Here is a 25845-nt window from a genome sequence, read left to right as displayed (position 1 = left end):
GCTGCCTGGACTGGGCGCTCCTCACTATACAGCTGAGGTGGGGTGGGCGCCTCACATGCAGGGATGTCGGAATGGTTTCTTCCAAACTGTTTCCCCCCAACTTTACCTTTTTTTCATAGCAACAGTAATTTTCACCCCCCTCACACTCATTCAGCCTCTACTGCTGACTTCACTGGTAATTACTTCTACTTTTAGTTCGTTTTTTTTCTTCACCACCTGACAGATTTCTTTCCCCACACAATTGTTATTAACATCTGTATGCACCCAATTCTATTCTGCAAGATTTAGTTGTGCAGCGCAGCAGCAAGCAGCACCACACCCTTTGGTGATGTTGATGACTCGTCACTGTGTGTGTCCCCCACCTCCCATCCAATGCCAGGACAGCTTGGCTAATTAAAAGTACTGGGCTCGGGCCTTACTGTGCCAGCTATGGCATGCAGCACCGAAAGGGATCCCTCATTTGGAGGAAGATGCATCCCGAGCGATGGGTAAGTGAGAGTCGTAAACTTACTCTGTAGTTCAGTCTATTTTTTTCTTATAAAATGTCACTATGTCATGATAGTGTAGTATGAGACAGATTATATGTAAAGAGCTTTTCTGCCTTCTACCAGTGATAAATAGAAACAACCAATCAGAAGCAGGAGGCGGGACTTAGCAATGTCCATGCTAAGGCCAGTTAGCATGACCGCCAATAACAACGGATAATTCAAATTCAAAACTACTGTTTTGAACCCAAGGGGAAATTAAATGTTCTTGTAACTCATATTAAGTAACATTCTTCAGAGAGAGATGGCTGTTAGCAGGAAAGAGCTCTTGTAGCAGTCTGTATTACAGCAAATCTGAAGAATGCCTCTGACCGAAGACACTCTGCTTTCCCAAGACAGTATCATGAAGAGGATGGTCAGGGTTGTCTGTAATTTTCTTGGTTTTATGAAGAATCCTAAATGCTTTTTCTGTAACAGTGAATTGTTTCTCCATCATTAGCGCATTTAGCAACATGTACAGGAGGTTGATTGACAGCGTTAAGACCCTCCTGGCTCTGATTAGTTGTTTTTGGTCAGAACGGTGCGTTTCTTCAGATGGCAATAGCAGCTCAACGAGGAGGTAGAGAAGATCAAACTTTTCACAGATTGTCTGTCTCATATTATACTATCAAGACATAGTGACAGTTTGAATAAATACGGAAAAAAACTTTTTTTAAAATAAAAATTACATACTGCAGCTCTGAAGTATCATGCTGCACCTTCCTACTACAGTCATAACACTAACCTGAAGCTAGATTTCATTGGTCTCCAATACCACAACACGTCCATAGTGTGCTTGAATTCTTGTATCCTTGCTGCCGTTTAAAGGCGTCTTTCTCAAAACATTATGCAGTAAAAGACGTACTTGATTTCAATGCTGAGCCTAAATACATCTGTTCATATTTGAGATTTAGCATTTCACTTTTTCCACATCTTATGTTACAACCTTGTTCCTTATTGTCTTGTTTTAATCTCTTTCTTCAAATGTATGTTTTCAAATGTATTAAAAATATGAATACAAGAAATCACATTAACTGTAAGTATTCAGAGCTTTTGTTAAAGGGGCAGTATTATATAAAATCAAATTTTTGAACTTTACATTATGTTTTAACATTATTATCTAATCTAAAACATATCTGGAGTGTTTCTTTGATTCCTTCATGCATGTCTGAAAAATCGTTTAATCTCAATGGCAACCATTCAGCTGTGCAAAACGCTTGGGAGGACTTAGCTCCGCCTTCAAGATGCAGCTCCTCCCCTAAGTCGCAGTTTCTAAACTTCTGAGCTTCTGCCCCATAGAGCAGCCACCACTCAGCTCCTTCAGACTAGCCAGCAGCAATTAGCAAACACCTGGTAGAACTGCGCATCTGCTGAGCTCATTATTAGAATCTTCTTCTCAATGAAACACTGGTAAACATTGTTAAAGGGTTAATAGAGGAGCCATGTTGTGATGACTCTCATCTCCATCAGGTTGGACTGTGGTCAGAAAAATATTTTGTCTCTATGCACCAGATTGAGACCAAACATATTTAAAGAAGAATAGACAAACTCTTCTGTATATTCTGTGCAACACACTGGCAGAGGCTTGCAGCTGCAGTGAAATCTAAAATGTCTGAACAGATCTTAATACCAACACACACCTCCTTTTTCAGTGTAAATTAGGAAATCATATGCAGTATAATTTGTCACGTTCCAGTTTTGCGCCGTATTGTGTTATGAAATTCCATTAAAACGATTAGAAAGTTTGTGTTTGTGACACGGCAAAATGTGGAAGAAGTTGAAGGATTATGAATACGTTTGCAAGGCTCGGCAAAAATAACTTTCACTCTATGTTCCTGGAGATGATAGATTGTAAGGTTGCAGCATGTGGGAGTCTCTTTCTTTCTTTTCCTGACTTTTTATCTATGAAGGATGTAGATACAGAATATAAGATGTCACAAAAAATATGTGGAGAGCTCTTTATTAGTAAAATCATCTCCAAATGTGTGACATGTTGAAGTTCTTCTTCCTCTGACATCTTCCTTTAATTAACAACACTTCTCTGTGACATATAGACTGTTTTATTCGCATTTATATTTCAGCAGAAAATCTCATTTTTATTTTATTTTTTAATGTGTAGATGCCTTGTAAGAAATGCTCTGCAGTTTGTGGTTAAAAAGATGAACCAATGGAGTAATGCAAAATGACCGTTATTTAAATAGGCTGTTTCAGACGCTGCTGTGTGCTGCTCTGGCTGGTCTCATTCCTTTATCAGCTCTGCTCCACTTCACCAGGAACTGGCTGCCTTTAACTCTTCACTGCTTTTAAAGTACTCTAAAAATCAGCAGCAGATAGCTAACAACAGAAGCTGCAAAGCAACTTTTAATATCAAATATAATACATAAGGATATTTATTTCTTCTGCACACTGATGTGATTTTTTTTCTAACACATTTTGTCTTCCAACAATCATGTTTTGCTCCACAAAAAAAGTCTGCAAGTTTCCCTTCCTCCTCCTTTTTTATCAGCGCAAAAATATATTCAAAATGAGAGTTAAGTTCATATCAGTATTAGACAGTTTAATGCTATTTATTTGCCAGTTAAACAATAGAAACTTCTTAAAATGCAGCTTTTGTGTTGAGGCAATAATTTACCATTATGGAGAAAAACATATGTTGCTTTGAAGCAACAGAGAGAGAGAGAGAGAGAGGAGGGGAACCAATATGGCAACAAGAACAGTCAGTAGTGTGTGTTTATGTTCAAAGACATACCAGTAATCATAATTTTTCTTTCATCTTTTGAGTTTAACACAGATAAATATAACTTTGGGTTGAATTTTGGCTGGCTGATGTCAGATGGATGTTTCACATCATGCTTTTTTGAAAACCTTCTGGTAAATGGTCATTGTTTTTAAATGATACAAGTGAGTAAATTCTCATTCATTGACTGTTGCTGTATGGAGTCAAAAATATGTTTGACATCAACCTTTGATTTTATCTTTCCTGACTATCATGACTTCCTTCCATCAAGATAAACTTAAGTTTAGACTTAGTAAGCATCCATCTTAAACTAAAATAAAAACCATTAAAATATTAATTACAGCTTGGGAATTGGACTTGGGAGTTTAATTTTTGGTGTAGTTGAAAACCAGAGCTTGGTAGTAACTAGTTACATTTACTTGAATAACCTTTTGGAAAAATTGCCCTTTTATGAGTATTTTTATTACACTGAACTTTTACTTCAGTAATATTATCATGAAGTATCGCTACTCGTACTTCAGTAAAATTTCTGGACGCTTTGTAGAAAGTGATTTTGATTTTTTTTTATTCTTTTGCTTGATTTTATTGTTTATTTTTTGTCACAACTTGAATCACTTTTTCTTTTTTTTTTTTTTTACCAAAATTTGTTTTACTCTTAAGTAATTTCTTTCACAGCTACAAACATGTTTTAAGCAAAACGTCCCCTCACACACAGAGACCAGTTTTTGCAGTTTTTGTTAGTTTCACAAGTTTCATTTAGAAAGAAATTGATTTGTACTTTTTCCCATCTGATGGCAATTTTTAAACATCAAATTTGAATATTTTGGTCAGTTACTCAGTACTTGACTTTTTACCAAATGTGGTTTTTTTTTTTTTTTTTTTAAATGGCTACTTTTTATTTTTACATGAGTAAAAATAGGTTGAAGTGGTTCTACTCTTACTTGAGTACAGTGTTTGGATACTCACCTCTGCTGAAAACGAACAGAGAGATAAATAAGGTTTTCATTTGTTTATCAATCTGAAAGGAAACCTTTGTTGTGGCATTTCATTTTTGCTGCAGATGGAAGAAAAATGGTTTGACTCCTGATGTCAAGGGCATTTATTGTTCTCCTCATGAAGGTGACTTCTGAGCCTCATCACCTTCATCATGATCTGTTCACACACAAACATCTAAAACATAGACAAACTCATTTAGAAAACACACACACACACACACACACACACGCTCCCACATGCCCATGCCCACACACACACAGATGCGCGCTATCTGCCTCTCGCTGTCCCCAGCCTCTGTTGCCTAGGACACAGATGTGATGGCGATGGGGACCCCATCCCATTACACGTCAAAGAGGCTGTGTGAGTGGCTGCAGGAGAATGCGCGGGGTCTCTACCGCCCTCTTGTGGCCACAGCGGAGAATGTGTTTTCTTTGAGCCAAGATTCTGCCTGGTAACCCAATATGCTGACTTTTCTGGATGCAGACAGCCAGCCATGAATTTCTAATGAAATACCTCACTCCGTGAAGCCTCACAGGAGACAGAGATGAAAAGTTCAACATGAATAATCACTTACGAGATCAGAGAGGAAGTTTACGACACCATTAGTGCGCTTTATGTTTGGCTAAATTATTTCACAGCCACAGCAAGTTAATATCTCCGCTCTGGTTTTAAAAAATTAATGCTATTCCATCCACCATGTTCTCTATTACTTATAACCTTTAAATATGATATGCATTGTATATGATAACAATACATGGCTCAGACTAATGCACATGACATCATAAAACCTGTGATTATTGTTGACTCAGCTTCAGCAGTAATAGACTTTATGGGGTACTTTCTGCAGCCCATCATTTACATACACTGAGTTATTCTGGTACTGTTCCAAGAATTTCTACATTAACTTATGTCATTGATAAATAAAGAAATGTAAATTGTGTTGTTAGTTCTGCATGTTTTTGAGAAGTCTTCATTAAATAAATGGAACCACGGGAAAGTAAAGAAAAAAAATCATTTGCTTTCATTCTATCGATAAAATCAATTTCAAGGCTAATGTCATGTTGACATTTTTTTTTTACATGCTGAAAAAGCTTAGACAGCAGTGGTGCCCTTACAGAGGGGCAGAAGGGGGACATGGCCCCTCTTGAAACTTTCTGGCCACCTCAAAGAATCATGGCAAGCAGAGTTATCTTCTTAAATGAAGACAGAAATGTAAAACCCAATAAATAAATATGTAAAAAAAAAAATTTTAATTTGAGCTGGGGCCCCCCTAAATTGTTACTGGTTTGGGCAGGGCACCTTCTGAAAATGTTAATTCACTGCAGCATCTTTGCTCATGTAGCAGTGACGTCAATAATAAAAACTCGTTTTGTAATTATTATTTTTTTCTTGGATAGTTTATTCCCTATATTATTTTTCTATGAAAAGCAGATGACTAAACATACATAAATAAAGATGTAGTACTCAATTTAATCAAGACAATACAATATACCATATGCTGCAATATATCAAATATACCCAACATATTTTTCAATATTTATTCATGAATTTATTTTGTTATTGTCTTGTTTTTATTTACTTTGGGATTTTTAGAGGTGATTTGTTGTAACGTTTTCTTGTCATTTTGTAAAATGAAAAATGCACAGTAAAACGTAGATGACAAACATAAACAAATTTTTCTCCATCATATGAGGCAGCTGTGGCTCTTTGTTGAGGAATTCATATTTGGTAACAAACCAGTTACAATTTCAAAGAGAAAAAACAAAATATATGACCCTTTAAATTGGAAGGATTTCCTTCCATCTGCAGCCTTAGTAAAGCTAAGTTTGTACAGTTCCCATATAGAGAAAATAAAATCTACAACATGTTCTCTGGAATATAGTGTAGTTTATTCATTTTAATCGATGTGCTATTTTAAATATTAAAAACATCAAGTAAAAACAGCCATATATATATATGTTTATATATATATACACAGCAGCAGAAGCAGGAATTTGGGCAGAACTGAGCAGGGCATTGTTGTGCTTTTAGATTATACATGGCTGAAACCAACAAAATCAAAGAAATATAGAAGGCAGCAATACAAAAGACAGCCTAATATTCTCCAGGGCTTTTGGAAAAGGTCTGGAGAATAAAAATTTGAAGAAGACTTTAATTTGAAGAAGTTAATAAAAATTTGAAGAAGACTTTCAGAAATACTTTCCCAAAATTTCTAGAGTACTCCAGATTATTCAAGCTTCTTTAATGCCATTTATACATTACTTTTCTGAAATTTCTAGGTAAATTCTCCTTAATATCCAAGTTATGTTTCTGTAATTTCCAGGCTACCTGTCTTTAAAGAATTAAAGAACAATTTCCTGGTTATCAAAGATTAGTTTCTGGAATTTTCCTGTTAATTTTATGTTTTTATATTTTACCTCAGTGAAGTTTACAAGGTACCATCTGCAACTCAATTACTCTATAAAAAAATACAGGTTATTTTTCCTCACGGATCTAAGTTTTGGCAATTTATGGGTTGATTTTCTAAAATATACAGATGAGTTTCTCAGGAATTTTATATTTGCTTTCCGGAACTAACAGAAGACTTTTCTGAAACCCTTTTTGGACCTTGCAGGCTACGGTTCAATTTAAAGCAGGTCAAGTTCCAGTAAGTGAATGGTAAATAAGCCACTAAGTTTTATAAAAAAATAACCTGTACTTTTTAAAAATAACCTACAAATTCTGGAAAAATATGGACTGCATGATATATTTTTACCAAAGCAGTAACCTTGTGAAGCAGCATCATGTTGACCTTTTTCTAAAAAGTTTCATAGTCTCTGTTTACAATAATCTGAGCAAAGATATAAATGTCAATAAGTTTTGTTAAATAATGTCACCCTTTGTTTTATATCAGGGCATAAAATAGAGAATTAATGTCCACCTATATATTTTTGTTCAACAAAATTGATCCTAGATAACTTACTAGCACCAAATAAAAGTTTCTATCCAGATAAAAGAGAAAATGTGTACCGTAATTAACTGTGTAAGATTTCTAACTGATTTATAGTAAGTCTTAATATGTGCATCTAAAAAAGTTTGTTTGTATTTCTATATTTTCTAAAACTGCAGTTTAGAGTAAAGCATCTATGCACTGTATCTATTTTAAACGGTAATAATCAATATATTTAACTTTTCATGTGAAACAACCATCAGTCGGGCGAAAAGGAAAAATAAAACAAAAGAACTAATTACTGTCTGTGCAACATTCTTTCTGTCCACAGGATGGACTGCTGTTAAACCCTCCTGAAGCATAGTATTGTCATTTTAAAGTAGATATAGGCAAGGGTGATCAGAGCAAATACAACAAAATCAGATATGCACATTGAGTACACTTATAACAAATAAAAGACAAATATTAAAAAATATTTTTTTATAAGGTAACACAAGATTGTGGCATCTACCGTGGGATCTGTGGGTGTGTTGAAACTACTCATCTGCCTTAAAAGAGTCTTTAACACACAACTATGATGATGTGGCGATATACTGAAGGTTCTTTGTAAACATTCTCTGTTCTAGGCCTCTGTTTCTGATTGATCGGTGGTGACGCTTCCGTTCAACTCGCCCAAAGCCGATTGCTCCTGGATGTCCGTCATCTCCCCAACGGTGAAGATGGGTTCCCCCACCTTGCTGTGGGCTGAGCCGCCGTCCGGCTGCTTGGTGGCTTGTTCGGCCAGCGTGGGCTCTTCGTCCAGCCTGCTGGAGATGGACCAGTAGAGGTGAGCGTTGAGTCTGGCCGCGGCCAACGCCAGCTCCCGTGCCGAGCAGGAGGGCGTGCCCACCTTGGTGGGTGTAAGGGAAGATAAGTTAGTTAAATCTGACCTTTTTATACTTCCATTTGGGTTTTTACTACTTCTCAAAACAGCTCAGTAAATTTGCCAAAAAACAGTTTTCATCTACCCTCATGTTCTCATTTGTTCTCATCTAACAAAAGGACAGCGCCTCCCATGATAGTTGCAGTCTCAGGCACCTGTCTACCCATGTCTTATGTTGTTCATTTGTCTTTTTTTGTTCTTTGAATGGGCTGTACTGAAACTAATTTTGTTGCGCTTTCTGTACAGTGACAATAAAGGCTGATTCGGATCCTGAAGTTAATCGTTTTTGGGGTCTGGAAAATGAGACGTTTCAAAAACCTCTGGAATGTAACGTCAAAAGTTAGCAGGTTCTGCCCCTTACCTAGCAACCCTAGCCAAGCCATCCCGTTACCTAGCAACCCCAGTGAATTCCAGTCCGTCACCTAGCAACCCAGGCTAAGCTCCAGCACAATTGCTCAGCTAGTTTTACCTCTGCATACTGGAAAAGACAGGTGTTTTGTTATTAACTTATTAAAATAATAATAATTATCATTGTTATTTATTTAATTTCCCTTTGGGACCAATAAAGTATTTTTTTATTACATTACCTTTCAGAAACTTGTTGGTTTCTGAATGGTATGCTCAGTGTGCTCTCCTAATGCTTTTCAAAGATGTATGGCTGTGTAATTGAACGTCCATTTGCAGCCATTTTGAGTGTAAACGCTGAGTTGGTGGGCGTGGCCAGTAGAATTGCTCACTATTTGCAGGCGGTTGTAGTTAGAAACTACAACCGCCGGTGAAACCAGGGGCTCCACTGTAATGGGTCAAAAATGGGTTAAAAGCTCAAAGTGCAAATAAGAAATCTTTAAACTGACAGGTAATATGAATATATTTGAATAAAGGATGACTCAGACTGGAAAATATAAACAAAGCCTTCTGTAAAGCTTGTCCATCATATCATAATTTGAATTTAACTGCTTGCCACAGTTTTAGCAATGGAGTTGCCAGGGAAACCCTTCCCTGGAGGCGAGCAAGAGGCATCCTAATTAGATGGTCAAACCACATCATCAGACTCCATTCAATGCAGCTTCAGCTTTTCTCCAGTCTCACTTCATCTGAGAACAATCCAAACTTCCTAAGAAAGAAAACTGATTTCAGATCCAGGAACTGTTTTGATTTCTGGTTATGAACCACATATCATTTATCAGTTTTACTTTACTAAACCTCTCATCTGTACAAGTTACAAAAATACAAACATTTTTCTTCATTTTAAGAAGATAAGCTCAAATTTAAGACTTGACAGATTTTTGAGAAAAATCAGCTGCTCTAGAGGTATCATAGCACTTAATTTACTCAAATTCCCTTCCTATTTAGTGAGTTTGAGGTGTAAAAATTGGTTTGAGTTCCTACATTTCCCAGCATGCCATTCAGTAACCCCATGAGAGTGTGAGAATTTAGCATTGTGTGTAGGTGGGGGCAAGAACAGAACTGAGAGTTTTTATTTACCAGAATTTTGTGTTTTTCAGTTGCTTGAAATAACTGGTAAGGCAACCAAAAGCAAACATTTTATCTGCTTTCTGTAAAATAGGCCAAAATATAAGTAAACTGATTCAAAATAATCAGAAAATAATTAAGAATTTGAATGTTATCTTTGAGGAGAAGCTACCTCAAACGTGTGATGAAAGGCTCCGTAGTCGATGTCAAAGAAGCCCTCTGCCAGCAACATCATGGGGCTGAACCTGTGACCCCACAACACCTCCTCCGCCAGGTAGGAGCTCCGCGCCTGGCACGTCATCCCTGCACACATAAAACACACTCATGAGGTACTTCTGATGGGGAGAAGGATTTAAATAAACAGGCTTGCAAAGAAGTGACATTGTTCTTTGAAAGACAAAGAATGCCACCTGACCAAATGGTTAGATCAGCTGAATTATTTAGAAAACCATTCTGATTATTCAGAATGTTGAGTGAATCTTCATCAGTGTAGACAAAGAATCTGCATAGGATAGCATGAGATTAGGCAATGTAACCTTTTGATCATTTCTGATGCTGTGGTATATTGTGTTATTGATTTGCAATCCTCAATCTTAAAGTTGTGAATTTTTTAATACAAATTATGTGAAGGGAATCGTCCCTTACGTGAAGGGAAGATTAACTTCAAACATGTCTCACCGGTGGCCTCCACCATTCCTTCCAGAATGACCACAATCTCGAAATCCTCCTTCTCCAGCTGGGCCTGCGACATGTCCCAGAAGGGCGAGCGCGCATCAATTTCATGGGAGATCACCAGCGGAGAGACGAGGAAGAGGCGGTCATCGCCCGTCTCAAAGCCCACGCTGATGTCTGTTTGGTCCAAAGGGATGAACTCACCTGGAGGAGACAAACACACCTTCTAGTATCCAAACAAAATGCCACAAAATAGCAATTTATTGCAAATATGTTTCCATTTTGTGGTTTATCTTTCTTGTTTTACCCTCTTGAGTCTGCTTGGACTTGATTAGTTTGGCCCTCATGTTGGCCCCAACAATGTGAGAACTCCGAAGGTCGCCCACCCTGAACATCAGGCAGAGCTTGTCGTCTCTCAGAGAGATGACGGCGTGCTTGGAGAACACCAACGTCTCGGCTCGTTTATTAGGCTGGGAGATCTTCACGAACATGCAGCCGACCTACACAGAAAGGAAACAGGAAGAAACAAGCACAGGCTGCGGTCAGAATCCGAAACAAAACAAAAAAAAATGAACAAAGAAAGGACCCAGAGGGTATTTCCATCAGCTGGAAAAGTGGAGGATTGTTGAAAAATTAAAAGCAACGCTTGTTATTCAGCATTTATAATGAACTCTTCAGCTAAGCAGTCCAGTGATGCTGTGCAGCTGCAACATCTCCATTGTAACTGCTGAATACAGACTGAGCTGAGCTTTTCTCAGTAGACCTATTTCCAGCTTTCAGTGTTTAAAGCAGTAGTGACACTTGAATTAACCTCAGATTGAAATATTTTTAAGATGCAGAGGAAAACATCCCACATGTCCATCAGCTCTGAGGATGTTGTTTTTTTTTTTTCAATTCGCAGACGTGCATAAACATGATTTAGCCTTGATGCTGCTGCGAGAACTCATTTAAATCACATCAGCGCATGCAGTATTAAAATGTTCCCGGTTTTAGAGGACTGTGTCTCGCATCAAATCGGTGTCTTTTAATGATATTCTAATCTTCTATAGGCAGGATAAAAACTGGATACTAACCAGATATTTAAATAAAGCTCCCGTTTGACATTAGACTTTATTAAATCTTCCCTTTTCTTGATCAGTTAGGAATTTGGTAAATGAAATGTTGAAATGAAAGGTTCTCATGTGCATTTCCTTAGATTAGCTTGTTTTGAGTGAATAATTCCCAAATGTTGATGAAAAAGTGCTAGTTTCTTTGGCAGATTATTTCACCTTTAGCAAGATATTTTTCACATTTTATATGTTACTTGTAAAACCAAAAGTACTGTGTAAGATTTAGTATTTTTGCAGTGTATTGATGTTTACACCAACGTCTGATTATAGTGTCTGAAAATTGAAGCTAAAATTGAGATTCATGAAATCAGAAAACATTTGTCCAGTCTGTTACTTTTCAGTTTTGGCCAGGTTGCGTAAACTTTAGCCTCTTTTTTCTGTATTTAGTTGACAGGAGAGGCACATATCTGCTCAAAGGTTTATCATTTTTAGTGATCAGGTGATATTCTGCACATCTTTGTCATGACAAATGGTTATTTGAGCTACTGTTGCCTGAGTTGCGGAACTGTAATTGGTCGGTTGGACAACGTTTACACTCAAACATGAAAATAGCTGCTAACAGATGCGCAACTATACAACTGTACATTTTTGAAAAGCAAAAGTAGGGCCTCCTGCACAACCAACAAGTGGTTTCTGGGTGGTAAGTCAATGGCTGCTGTCTTTTCCAGCAGCCATTGTACAGTGCATACAATGGCAAAACCAGCAGACCAAATGTGCTGGAGCTCAGCTTTGGTTGCTTGGTAACAGGCTTCACTGGGGGCTTCTGATTTGTGACATTACATTCATAAGGCTTTTGAAATGGCACCAAAAATTGTTATTAAGTTATTGCCGAAAATAAGCGTTTGGTCTGTTTTTAGAAGCACAAAAACATGAAAAACATGAATTTTATGTAATAGGTCCCCTTTAAAGTGTGATGAGATAGAGATGATTTTTTATTATGTTCTGCTTTATAATACAATAGGTATTAAGGATGATCTGTATACAGGTGCAACAGTATTTATTATCTCTGTTGCTAAGCAACTAATGTCACTTTTCTCATTTATTGAACACGGCAGAGTATTTCCACTTTAGAAATGATTAACAAATGACTGTCCAAATGAATATCTTCAGTTTTTGCTATTTCTGTCCTCTCGTTATTACAAGCGTTTATCCAATGTTGCTGCATGATAAACATTTAATTTCCACTGCTGTAATATTAGATTTTCTTCTTAAATAAGTCATATCTCACAGCTCACCATGAACGCATTGACCATCGATCCCAGTATGGCCTGCAGCAGCAGCAGCATGGTGCCCACTGGACACTGATCGGTGATGACTCTGTGCCCGTAGCCAATCGTCGTCTCTGTCTCGATGGAGAAGAGGAAGGCTGATATGAAACCATTGACATTGTTCACGCACGGCGTCCACGCCTCGTCTTCCAGATGGTCCAGATCCCCCCTTTGGGAGCGAAACGAGGAGAATGTGTGAGAAATAGCAGGGTGGGAGGAGGCGACAAAGCGGGTGTCAAAAGAAACAGCAAGAAGAGTGAGAAGAGTTTATTTTATTCTTATTTATTTTTAGACCGTATGGTATAAGTATAAACATGGCAACTCAGCTCTCCTTTTCACTCGACAGAATAAATCCTGCACAGATTTATGCTTGGTCATTAACCTGACATGTTCGGCCGTCATTTTTTTCCCCACTCTGCAAAAATCTAATACCTTTTTCATCACATCGTCCCAGTATATCACAGGCATAATTCACCCCTCTATTAGCCTGCAGAGCTTCCTTTCAAACACACACTACACTGGTCAATGTCGCTCATTACCACTGATCCAGCAGGAGAGGCGCAGCTAATTAATGGAAGTGGTGTGAGGCGCTTTATATAATCTTTGACTTTTATCGAACTGTGCCGGTGACCAAAGAATTGAGGCATCACAGAAATTGCTCTGGCAACACTTAAAGACAGTCTGGAGCAGATAGAAAAGGTCATAGTTTTTCTAGCAGACCATGTTAGCTAATTAGCTCCAGCAGACACATCTGGGGAAGAGAGGCCCTGTCATGATGAAATACACAGCAATGTTTATATGTGCCTGGTCATCTCTTTTTTAGTTTTACTTAGCGGGATTTCAAAGCAGAGATCTCTAAAATGTAATGTCTCCTTTTGATGATTAAATTGATAGTTTTGGAATATGTGAACGCTAACCGGCTTGCTAAAAGCTTCGTGAAAAGATTGATGCCACTGTTTTGCCAGTCAGCAAAATATGATGCTGTGGCTAAAAGGCTGTTACGTTATCTCGTAACTGGAGTAAAGGAAACAGCTCACTGGACTAGGAATACCTAAAGCTGTGTTAACACAAAATATATTGCATCTGGAGAAAGAAATGAAAAGGTTTTAACTGGGCTAGTGTCAGCACATCAACTATAATTACCTACATCTTTATTAATTTGAGTCTGACTAACGGGAACAATATTTATGTTTTGGTAACATTTAAAAAAATACGAGTCCTGTATATTCTTTGTTCATTCTGTGAATTTTTAAACTCTTTCTGATCATTTTTTGTGCATTTTGCTTGCAAAAATCCACAAATACAGCTGTCTCAACTCATGCTACTATTTAAATTTAATCTCATGACCTTGACTGTATATTCTGTGTATCTGCAGGATGGGTGGTAGATGAATAAACCTTACTAATGCTGATAAACCTTACCTACAGTAGGCTATGAGGTACCAAATGGCGCCAAAGAAGAGCCACGTGACTGCATAGGCCATGACGAAGACGAAGAGCGAGCAGCGCCAGTTGAGGTCCACCAACGTGGTGAAGATGTCGGTCAGGTAGCGGTACGTCTCCCGCATGTTGCCGTGCTGCACATTGCAACGGCCGTTCTTCTCGACGTAGCGCTGCCTCTTACGCCGAGCCCGGGCTGACAGAAGAGGCAGAACACAAACATTCATTCCTGCTAATCTATGTTTCATCGCATCGTCTCCAAAACTCAGAAGTTCTGAATGAATTTGAAGCTTCAGCTAGGATTTCAGTCTTAAAATGAGACGAGGTAGATGAATGAAGGAGATAAATGAAAACAGGTGAAAGGGGACATGATGCTCAGAGAGAGAAGAGTGGAAAACAGATGAAGTGTGACGGGACAAACATCATCAAACACCAAGAGAAGAAAAGCTACAATAAAGAGCTGACAGCACTTATAAACACATTAAATGATGATCAAACGTCTCGCTAAGACTTTTATTGCATCAAATACTACTGTTACACATAATGCTGCCTCTTACAGGTGGAACTACAGAAAAAAAGAGTAGAAAAAATCTAAATATGACAAAAACAATAGATTTTTGATTCAAACGACAGTCCTCGGATGAAGAATTAGAACAAGTAAATGCAGCATCTTAGTGATTATTATGTGCAAACTAGAGTAGTAAAACACTGAGCAGCAGCTGTTTTTACCAGTATTTGCAGATATACATCAGATTAAAGGTTTCTTAGTACAGCACTAAGTAGTCATATTTTTATTAACCGAGCTTTTATTATAAATAGAATCTAATTCATCCAGAAGATTTTATTGAACAGCACCTAGTTTATTAAGTTTAGCCAAACATAGCAACCACTTGCAAAGAAAGTGACACAAATTCTGTTTTTATAACAGAATAAATTTGTTCAATTAAGCCCAAAAGATTTGCTTCTTTTAATAAAATCATTGTAAAGTTTTGGCTCTACATCGGATAACATCCCTTTCCCACAAAAACAAACTAACCAAACAAAAAAATGACTACTTTATTTGCTTGATTTTATTTTTATTTTTATTTTCTTATTACTGGTCAATTTTGGCCTACATAACAAGTAAGAAAGTACTTATTGTATTGCTCCAGTTCTGTAACTAACAGCATTCTTAGGTTTAGACTTTTTCTTTTTCTAGCCAAGACTTGCTGTAAATACTGGAGGCAAAAGATGTGCAGAAGTGTCAAAATCACTGAGGGGTGAAGAAGTGCTGCATGGCCCAAATTAGAGATTTGCTACGACTGCAAGTGAGATAAAGAGAGGAAGAGGAGGAGCAGTCAGTTGCAGAGGAGGGAGCACTGCAAAAACACAAATTCTTAAGTACTTTTTGTATCATTTCTTAATACACTTAAATTAAGGCAAAACAAACTTACAAGTAGCTTTGTAGCAAGATATAGGATCTTGTTTTAGGTCAATAATTCCTTAATACTGATAAAAAAATGTACCAGTTTTTACATTCCACTTATAACAAGACATTTTTCTCATGTTATAAGTGAAATAATCTGCCAGTAGAGCTAATACTTCTTCACCATTGTTAAGGAACTATTTATCTAAAACAAGCCTGTATATCTTGTTGAAAATGTATTTAATATTTGCACTAGAAACTGAACAAAAATACTTGGTGAGTGTTTGTGTTTTTGCAGTGAGAGAGATGGAAGAAGAGCCAAACATGATGTGTTTGCACCAAGCGGACTGTTTAGTCGTCCGTTCTTGATAATTAAAAAAACAGTATTTCTCTTGAGAAACAGGTTTCATTAAAAAATGAAGGGCAACAGAGGTCACTCACCCCAGCCGAATCGCCCCCTCTCTTTTTCAGGCCCTTGGGTCTTCTTCCTGTGCTGATTGGCGTTGGCCTCCCGTTCTGCGAGCTTGGACTGGAACGACCTTTTGACCTTTGCCGGGGGTGGAGGGGAGGGCATGGTCTGCGTGGTGACGACGTGGCCCAACTCCTCGGATACGTTAAAGACTCCAGTGGGAGCGGTCGACTTTGTCGCCGCCTCCTCTTCCTCGCCTTCAGTCTTCTCCTCCACAGGAAGCGCCAGGGAGTCGGGACGGGAAGGGAAGACGGAGTTCTCCAGCGCCATCGTCTCTCTCTGTCTCTGTGTGTGTGGGGGTGTACGGGCGTGTGTGTAGGTGTGTGTGTATAGAGTGTTAGACTGTTATTGATATCGTCTTTATGTCAGACTGTGTCCAGCTGTTATTGATTGGATCATTTGTTTGCTTGACTGAAGCCTGGAATGAAGGAAGAGAACACAACGACCAAATGAAATCGTGATTGATTCACTGCTCTCGCTAAACATCATCAGGATTTTATTTCTTGTTTTTCACAACATCAACATCTATCAAGCTCCTATAAACACACTTTCCTGCTCTGAAGGTGTTTAGTAAAACACAGTATCCCAGTATCGGTTATGTTTAAACTCATTTTGTCACATTACAACCACAATCTTTAACGTAGGTTATTTAGGTTTTCATGTGACAGCACATAATTGGGACGTAAAAGAAAAATGATGAATGGTTTTCAAAATTACTTAAAAATCTGAAAAGTTTTGTTTGAATTTGTATTTAGCAGCTGCAAGTGTCTTGTAGGATGGGTGTCTTCCTGCTTTGCAGCTGATAAGAAGAAGAGGAATGTCAGTTTTCATGTCCTGCCCAGATTATCAACTGCATCTATTTCTAGACTTTGACTGGGGCCACTCTAATGCAATCTGACTTTCTTTTTCTCAGGATTCTGAAAAAAGAAAACATTCTGAGGTCACAGTTACAATTTTGGGAAAACAGTGAGATTATGAAATTAAAGTTTGAGTTCTGAGATTATTGTCATATTTCTTGAAAACTCATAAAAAGGTCTGAATAATGAGAAAAAAGTTAGAATACTGAAGTTAGAATAAGAGATTCTGAGATTAAAGTCAAATTTCTCAGAGATTCTAAGAAAAATGTCAAAATACTGAGATAAAAGTAAGAAATTCTGATAAAGTCAAATTTCTCAGAAATTCTGGGATTGAAGTCTGAGATTAAAGTCACATTTCTGAGAATTCTGGAAGAAAAGTGAGAATAAAATCTGAGATTAAAATCTGAATTATGTCATTAAAGCATATGATTCTGATATTTAGGTAAGAATTATAAGATTAAAGTAACATTTCTCAGAAATTGTCACATTTCTTGAAAACTGAGAAAAAAGTCAGAATACTGAGAAAAGAGTTAAGATCCTGAGATTGGAGTAAAATATTCTCAAAGACAGAGAAAAATGGCAAAGCAAGTGTACTGTATACACACAAATATATATTGTATATATATATATGTGTGTGTGGGTGTGTGTGTGTGTGTGTGTAAAAATTGAACAAGCACTCTCCAGTAAGGTTAAAAATTTTACATGAATATCTTGCAGTTATAAAAAGATAGAATACTCCTACAACAAAACGTGAAAAAGTTCACGACATCATTTTATAATTCAACACCTTTGAAAAACAAGAAGCTGAAGTTAAAACAGGAAGTGGAATGACATATACAGATGTTTAGGATATTCTGTTCCCTGTTTTGAGAGACGACCTGATCCAGGAGCGCAGCTGTGCATATTCACACTGGAGGCTCTTTAATTAAGCCAGTTACACACACACACACACACACACACACACACACACACACGCAAAAAACCGCCTTGGGCTGTGTGTGTGTGTGTGTGGTCCTTGCGTGCCAGTGTGAGTATGTGCAAGTGCACTTATGGCGCTATTTTAAATGTGGCTTATTTCTACCGTATGCCTGCTGAGGTTTCTTACATAAGTCCCAAAGAGGAGAGAAATCTGCACAGCGAGGCATACTGTTCCCTGAAATATGTGCACGGGAAAATGGAGTCCAGGTCCTTTTCCAGCAGACCTGGATGTTGTGCCTCCATTTAGGCAACTGGTCGCAGGAGAAAGAGTGAGAGAGGGGGGGGGGGGGGGGGGGGGGGGCACGGAGTGGCAGTCAAGATGACGCACTATCCTGCTGATGGATGGGTCAGAAATAGCCTCTGTTCCAGAGTCCCTCTGAGTCAGAAACCAAAAGGTTTCGGATTAATGTCACAAACATCCAACATCCGACATCCTACCTGCGCAGCGTCGCAACGTCTCACCTGGATCGAGCTGACTGTTGTATCACGAGGAAAAGGAAAATCTGCTCCATAATCCGGCCGGCGTTGGTGATTCGATTACACCCATGTCTGATCCTGGGTTGTAATAGCGACGCAGGATCAGTCAGCTGTTGTTTTTTCTCTTCAGGAAAACAAGAAGCACCTCGACTCGACTCGGTCACGCACTAAATGAAAATCCGAAAGCTGTAGGCCAGTGAATGATCAAGTTGGGGGTGGGGGGAACGGAACAGATTAAGCAGCTGAAGTTGAATATTTACGCGGATGCGTCTGCGGAGCATGGTGTGAAATGGTGGCGTCGGGATAACCCGGCAGCTCCATGATCTGTGCGGCTCTGATGGAGGCGGTCAGGTGTTGGAGCCTCAGAGCGGAGGAGGATGCTGTCATCAGTCCAGCCCCTGTCAACCCTGCCTCAGTCTCATTACTACAACACAGAGGGAAGATCTTCCTCCTCCTCTGCCTCCTCCTGCTGGCTGCTAGACTCTCAGCATCTGCAGAATTCACAGAAAAAAAGAAAATAAATTAAAATGAAATCATCCGCCTTTATGAACTGTATTATTATCATCATTATTATTATTATTATTATTATTATTATTATTATTATTATTATTATTATTATTATTATTATTATTATTATTATTATATAATTTGGTCTAAGTTGATGTTGGAAGTCTTTTTAAAGCGTGTTTTTTTTTTATTATAACCTTACATTCATCTTTTTAAAACGGCATTATTGAAGGCCATATCGGCACGCGCCTCAACGATATTAGTGAATTGAATTAAATCAGCTTTAAATTCACAATCTGCCATTTGCGTCACTGATGGGAATTCCGCCTCTTTTCTGCGATCCGAATTATTTTTCTCAGTTCTTTCGGCTCCAAAATGGATCTTCACTTCATACAATTTCCAGCTCTCTCGGTCCGTCAAAAAATATTTTTTAAAAATTGAAGTAACCAGAGGTTGTTGAAACATATAACTTTTGGGGTTAGGAGCCTCTGAACACGCTCACAGCTCTCCAATACAAAGCTGATGGACTCAGAAGTGGCAGCAATAAGGTTGTAATTGCAGCACTGCATCATTTCTATAACTGGTTGTGATTGTATTTGTGGTGATAACTTCACCACAAAGGAGTTTTTGATGACAAAAATGTTTTGGTTTTTTTTTTAAAGCTTTGTTTGTGAGGCATTGGGTACACCAAGTTGTTAGAAAACAAAATCTATTGTTGTAGACTATGATAGAAAACAGCAACAATAAACAAATAAAATGTATGGTAACCAGAATCAGCTTCAAAGGTCACATTTATCCACATAAACATCCTGGTCAGATCCCTCACCAGGAGCCGTTTGCTAGGACGGACCCGACCCAAGCAGAGGAATGAGGCCCCTGACAGCTGCTAGGATCTCTGGGACCCTCAAACCCCTCCATCACGATAAGGTGGCAGCCCACGGAGGGGAAAAATAAAACCAGAAACAGCTATTAACTGATCTGGAGAGGCCTGAAGGAGGCGCTCTGGTGTTAGAGGAAGACCTGATGGTACTAATTGGTGTTCTGATTGGCTGTGGTTCCTTCCTGGAGGAGGGCATTGGCTGACATGATGACGCCATCACCTTACCGTTCTCCCTCTTCTGCTAACATTTCACTTCCATTAACATAGTTCACCTGATCAGTTGACCTATTGTGTCACTGCTCTGTCTTCTTTCAGCTCCTGTCGGTCGTGGCAGACGGCTGCTGGTACCAAACCCGGTTCTGGTTCTGCTGGTGGTTTCTTCCTGTTGAAGGAGAGTTCTTTCTCTCCACTGTCGCTACATGTATGCTCTGTATGAGGGATTGTTGCACAAGCAATTTGTTGTCGCCCTCTGCTGGCTCTCTGTTTGATCACTGAGATCTTCATTGGTTTAAATTGATTCCAAGTGAAGAAGAATGGAAACATCTTGTCAGTGAAGTTGTGTGTGAAGGTGTGTATGTGTGTATTAGTATCCAGATCAGTGAATGACAGCTTTCCTCTGTCTCAGTCCAGATTCACTCAGATCCCAGATTTGGACTGATACGGACAAACTGGTAGAGAACTTGCTGAGTATTTACTACTGTAGAACTGTATAGTTGCTCATATTCCCTGTTTCCCTGTTTCTGGGCATTATAAAATAAAAAAATTAAAAAATATTACTGTAAAATAAAATAAAGTATTATCTTATTATCTTTAAACGTGCAACTCTCCAAATAAGATTAAGAGACTGTGAATAGTAGTGTTGGTTCCCCTCGTTCAGTGAAAGGAACCGACCCGTTGACGTGGCTCGGCCGCGAACGGCACATCACTAGCAGTTTGGCCGCCAGCCTGTAGGCGGCAGCATATCCGATCACTTCAGGCGTTGGTAGAGCCCTTTTCTTCAAGATGTCGGTGTTCGGGCCAGTGGTGAAAATCCATCCCGTCGTTCTCGCCTCAATCTGCGACTCTTACGAGCGAAGGAATGAGGGGGCGAGCCGGGTCATCGGAACCATTTTGGGTAAGTTACGTCCTGTGGTAAAAGTCCTCTTTCTGTTGGGGTGACATCGGAATACAATGGATGGAAAAGCCGTGTGTAGCATTAGCTCAGCTGCTAACACATGCTGTCTCAGTGCAGCTTAATGCAAACACATCTGGAGCGTCAGCGGAGTCATATTCTTGTTGCAAAGTCTGTTTTTATTTGTTTTTAACGTCCGCCTCTTTCAGGCATCATTGATAAACACTCTATAGAGGTGACCAACTGCTTCTCCGTCCCTCACAACGAGTCTGAGGATGAGGTAAGCTGCTATTACACCACTTGTGAGCGAACCTGAGTAAACAATGAGAGAAACGGAAGTGATCTTTTGTTTATATGCATTAACACTCGTATTATAAAGAGCACTATTGTGCTATCTATATGAATACGCAAAACAATAACATTTCTCATTTAAAGTTATTTATTTATAAAAATTTCATCATAAATTTTGTGTTTTGATTTTCAAGCATAGATTTAAGCGAATATGTAGAATGAACACCTGATAAATCTAATAGCAGTTGAGCTGAATAATCATTCCGCTGTATATTTATAATGCAATAAAAGAATAAGAAGAACATGTTGGTTGCTTCCAGCCTCCCAGCTGTTTTAAAACTGTGTACTGCTGGTCAGCTGGCTGAAAGAAAGGATATGCACGTTAGCCTTGCTTAAAAATGAGTCCAGTTTTTCTGTTTGATAAACACGGGTGTGGATGCTAAAGGAGTGCCACCTAACATTCTAGCTGATTAGATGTAATCCTGGTTTTAATACACAAGAAGCTGACTGCATGTTGGCTACCGGAGCAGACAGCCTGACTAATTAATCAGCTAATAAAGCTGGGTTCATCTCTTGTTACAGAGCAAAATGGCACGGAGATACAACACTCAGTAAACACTTAAAACTAGTGTACACCCAGTGTTTGTAGGTGTCATGAGTAGTCTAATAATGTTTCTAAATGCTCACTTTAATAGTTCAAACAAGAAATATAGCATATTATGCATTGATACACATAGCGGAAACCAACCTGGCACAACTGCAGTCTTCCCTATGTCTGCTCTTGGAGAACCAGCTAAATCAGCTCTAAAAGGCGCCCATGAGTTGGCTGCTTTGTGAACGCCAGCCGATAGTGTGTCAGGTAGTATTATGCCTGAATATTTCAGCGTGTCAAGCTGCATTTTGTTTTTGGATATTTTAGACATACTCTTTGAAAAAAATCCACATATTGACAAATTTTCCACGAATAATTAATTTGAAGTCAAGTTTCACAGAAAAATCAGTGAACAAAGGTCAACTGTACAGCTAATAAAGTCCCACAGGCAATATTGTGATAACTGCAGTAACTGGTATTTATTACTTTTTCTTCAATATGTCTTAATAGTTGCTCCTCCGTTTTGAATAAAAGTAAATGGTTTATGTTTTATGTGTTTTAGATTGACATTTGTTAATGTAGAATATATTTTCACAAAAAAGGTTGAAAACCTGTCCTACTTTTCTGTGCATGTGCAGAGTAACGTTTCCCTCCTATAAGCTCTGAAACCTTCTCAAACTGTTTTCAGCAGAGCCGCAGCACACTTTTATCTTCACATCAAACAGCAGGAAACTGTTCTGCTGTTTGATATGTAGCCTGGAGTGAGTGTTGGAAAGTCCAGATGTTCAGTCTGAGCTCAGATCACTCGCAAAGGACTGACCTATATAAATAAAGAAAAATAAACAACAGCATGTAATATCAGTGCATTTGTAAACTTCTGTGGATGTCTGCAGGTTGCTGTGGACATGGAATTCGCCAAGAACATGTATGAACTTCACAAGAGGGTGTCGCCCACAGAAGTCATCATCGGATGGTGAGTCAATTTGCTTTAACGGAGACGTATTCACATTTTGCATGTTTTTCTTCTTCCACCCATCCGGTTTTTGACAACAAGTTAATGTTTTTTGGTGTCTGGAAAATGAGCCATTTCAAAAACATTCCGAATGTAACGCAAATCAGCTGGCACTGCCCCTCATCTAGCAACCCCAGTGAAGCCCAGCCCGTTACCTAGCAACCCCAGTGAAGCTCCAGCATGTTTGGCCAACTGGCTTTACTGCTGTTTGTGCTGTACAATGGAAAAGACAAGTGTTTTGTTGTTGACTTTGTGTCCAGAAACCACTTTATGCATTCTTGTTTCTTGTGCAGTAGGCTCTACTAATGCTTTTCAAGGATGTAAGGTTGTATAACTGCGTATCTGTTTGCAGCCATTTTCATGTGTGAGTAAACATGAGTTGAGGGGTGTGGCCAGAAGCTAATTTGGATTTAAAATGACAAAAGACCCTAAAATATCTCAAAATAGGCAAAACTGACTAGACTAAAACCTTGTTTTCTAAGAATGATTTTGTGCAAAAAAATGTAAAGAACATGTTTTGTTCAACCCAGAGACCTGTCATAACCTGTTCAAGGAAGCACAATAGGTCCCCTTTAAAGTTTAAATCATAGTGGAAAAGGTTCCAGCATCTTGCCTTCTCTCCTCAGGTATGCCACAGGCTTTGATATCACTGAACACTCCGTGCTCATCCACGAGTACTACAGCCGCGAAGCCACCAACCCCATCCACCTGACTGTGGACACGGCGCTGCAGAGCGGCAAAATGAACATCCGCGCCTACGTCAGGTGAGCTGCTCTGTTTGTTCGCACGTGTATGTGTGTGTGTGTGTGTGTGTAGCTCCAGGCTGATGGTGACCTTCTGGATGTGTTTGTGTGTCTCCTTCAGTGCCCAGATGGGTGTGCCAGGAAAGACGGTTGGTGTTATGTTCACCCCGCTGACTGTCAAATACATCTACTATGACACTGAAAGGATAGGCGGTAAGCACTTTACTGGTTTTCTTAGTTCAGTTGGATAGTTTTATTTCAAAGTCTAGCTTCTGGTAGGAGCCTAACACCACACTGGAGGCTTTTGACCATAAAGAAAAGTTTTAAAGGGCATAAAAGGATTGTATTTAAATCAAAAGCAAAACAAATAACTACAAATGATTGGTTAAGCAAAATAAACAAATCTGCAAAAAGACAAATTTAGTTAGATCTTTCAGTTTCAGTTCAACAACAACAAAAATCTGTTCAAAAGTTAGACTCCATGACAGTTCATTTTACTGACTCAAAGGACAGGGGTAATTCTTCACAAAAAGGTTATTGTTGAGGGTCACATGTCGTATTTGGAAGAGTCAGGGTTAGAATTAAAGGGGCAGTATTATGTAAAATGATGCAAAATCAACTTTTTTTTCTTTTTTTTTTTTTACATCATGTTATGTTATTCCCTCATCAAAAACACACCTGGAGTGTTGCCTTGACTCCTTCATGCATGTTTGAGAAATCCTTGCATATCCATGGCAACCATTCAGCTGTGCAAAGCGCCTGGGTGGGCCTAGCTCTAAGCTTCTGCCTCACAGTGACTCTGCCACTCTGCTCCTTCAGACTAGCCAGCAGCAATCAGCAAACACTTGGTGGTTCTGCACATCAGCTGACCTCATTATATGAGCTACTTAAAAACATTGTTATAGGTTTAATAGAGGAGCCATATTGTGATGGCTTCCTGAAAGCAGAGTTTCAGAAAGAGCATGAGTTTTTAAAGAGACAGAAGCCCAATTTCAAGATGTTAAATTACAAAATAATTTTTTTTAAGCCTTATTTGATATATATAGCATTTTTACACTATTGAAGTTAACATATTTGATTGTGCTACAAAATACCACTATATGCCTGGAAAACACATAACACTGCCCCTTTAAAATCAAGAAATGAACCAATTCAAATGAACTCTAACACTCCTGTGTGTAAACATTTTGACTTTAACTCCATGTTGTAGTGGATCTCCTGCAGAGAACTCGTGTGACTCCCAGCCGCACCAAGGGGCTGACCTCTGACCTGTCCCAGGTGGGGAGCGCTGCGTCCAGGGTACAGGACATGCTGACCACTGTGTTGGCATACATCGAGGATGTGCTGGTGAGCAGTAAAGCCTGGTTCTGACCCAATCTCTATATTAGATTTAAACCCTGATCGTAATATGTGTGTGTGTGTGTGTGTCTCAGTCTGGAAAGGTGACGGCTGATAACAGCGTGGGTCGTTTCCTCATGGATCTGGTCAACAAAGTGCCGACCATCACAGCCGAGGACTTTGAGAACATGCTCAATTCCAACATCAACGTAAGTGCTTGTCAAAAAATATTAAAATTGATTGTTTACGTTTGATGTATGACATCATATTGAAGTGAAATCCTTCATGATTGTGAAACAAAGCTGTAAATAATTTCTGTTTGCAGGACCTGTTGATGGTGACCTACCTGTCTAACCTGACCCAAGCACAGATTGCTCTGAATGAGAAGCTGGTGCTTCTCTGAGGAGAACAATTCAAGTCGTATTTAATTTTTTGAATTCTTTCTTTTGTTTTGGCTAAGATGAATAAAAACATTCAACAGTCATATAGCGGATTTGATTTCTTCAAAGACGCTTCTTCTGTAAGTAATGCTTTGTATGAACTATTGTATTCCTAATTTAATAATGCTTTTTATGATTTGCAGTCACTCGAAAATTGTTCTTGGATTCAAATTTAGCTTGATGCAACTACTTTTGTGGTCAAAACGGATCCAACTTTTTCAGATTTACTTTTAATAATTTTAAAAATGACAGATTTATGCAGATGGTATGTGTCTTGAAAAGCAGCATGTTTCAGATTTTGGTAACCATAGAAAAAAATGGAGTATGCAGGTATTTGTTTTATTTACGCTAAACTCAAAGTGAACTTTTGTATTATATGTAAAATTGGTTCAAGACATATAGGAACTTTTGAAAATTGAGTCTAGGAAACTATACAGTTTTGACACTTGTGAACCCTTGTATTAAATTCATTTAATTTAATTTAGTCTTTTTAATTGCAGTTTCCAGAATAACACTGTTTGTAGTGGCAGCATGTCAAAGTAGCTCTATTACGTTACTTCTGATTTGTTCTTTGAGGACTTTTGTTCATTTTTTGCATTGAGAATTTTTTTCCTTCCCGTTAACATTTATGACAGATATTAGACTATCATACAGAAACAGTCTTCAGTCAGGGGCC

The 25845-nt window shown here is 38.6% G+C and overlaps 2 protein-coding genes across 3 annotated transcripts; one reads left to right on the top strand and one right to left on the bottom strand.

Annotated features, from left to right (window-relative positions):
* Positions 1–5693: 5693 nt before the first annotated feature.
* On the bottom strand, positions 5694–18689 carry LOC102235467 (G protein-activated inward rectifier potassium channel 3-like). 2 transcript variants are annotated; one of them, XM_005796570.2, is made up of 8 exons: positions 18241–18688; positions 15916–16361; positions 14052–14265; positions 12598–12799; positions 10561–10753; positions 10260–10457; positions 9754–9884; positions 5694–8075 (listed from the first exon to the last, which is right to left on the bottom strand). In XM_005796570.2, exons 2-8 carry the CDS (start codon positions 16211–16213, stop codon positions 7809–7811), a joined length of 1503 nt encoding a protein of 500 aa, XP_005796627.1. In that variant the 5' UTR covers positions 16214–16361; positions 18241–18688; the 3' UTR covers positions 5694–7808. The 2 variants fall into 2 exon arrangements, with proteins under 2 accessions (XP_005796627.1, XP_023191553.1); XM_023335785.1 differs by having other exon boundaries at positions 7809–8075; positions 18217–18689.
* Positions 18690–20619: 1930 nt separating this feature from the next.
* On the top strand, positions 20620–25213 carry eif3f (eukaryotic translation initiation factor 3 subunit F). The gene is made up of 8 exons (XM_005796569.2): positions 20620–20756; positions 20963–21033; positions 22530–22609; positions 23275–23412; positions 23513–23604; positions 24602–24738; positions 24825–24938; positions 25055–25213. The coding sequence occupies exons 1-8, from the start codon at positions 20645–20647 to the stop codon at positions 25130–25132; spliced, it is 822 nt and encodes a 273-aa protein (XP_005796626.1). The 5' UTR covers positions 20620–20644; the 3' UTR covers positions 25133–25213.
* The last annotated feature ends 632 nt before the right edge of the window (positions 25214–25845 follow it).

The sequence above is a fragment of the Xiphophorus maculatus genome, chromosome 6 (genome assembly GCF_002775205.1).
Source record: "Xiphophorus maculatus strain JP 163 A chromosome 6, X_maculatus-5.0-male, whole genome shotgun sequence".
Lineage (NCBI taxonomy): Eukaryota > Metazoa > Chordata > Actinopteri > Cyprinodontiformes > Poeciliidae > Xiphophorus > Xiphophorus maculatus.
Note: the sequence above shows the minus strand (reverse complement) of the source record. Positions and strands in the feature narration are given on the sequence as shown.

Bases quoted from the DNA above. Each gene is read 5' to 3' on its own strand.
- eif3f (XM_005796569.2), top strand. From the start codon at position 20,645: ATGTCGGTGTTCGGGCCAGTGGTGAAAATCCATCCCGTCGTTCTCGCC. The intron at 22,610-23,274 runs GTGAGTCAATTT...TTCTCTCCTCAG, and splicing joins ACAGAAGTCATCATCGGATG to GTATGCCACAGGCTTTGATA. The intron at 23,605-24,601 runs GTAAGCACTTTA...TCCATGTTGTAG, and splicing joins TGACACTGAAAGGATAGGCG to TGGATCTCCTGCAGAGAACT.
- LOC102235467 (XM_023335785.1), bottom strand. From the start codon at position 16,213: ATGGCGCTGGAGAACTCCGTCTTCCCTTCCCGTCCCGACTCCCTGGCG. The intron at 12,800-14,051 runs GTAAGGTTTATC...TCGCTCCCAAAG, and splicing joins TACCTCATAGCCTACTGTAG to GGGGGATCTGGACCATCTGG. The intron at 10,458-10,560 runs GTAAAACAAGAA...TGTCTCCTCCAG, and splicing joins GTCCAAGCAGACTCAAGAGG to GTGAGTTCATCCCTTTGGAC.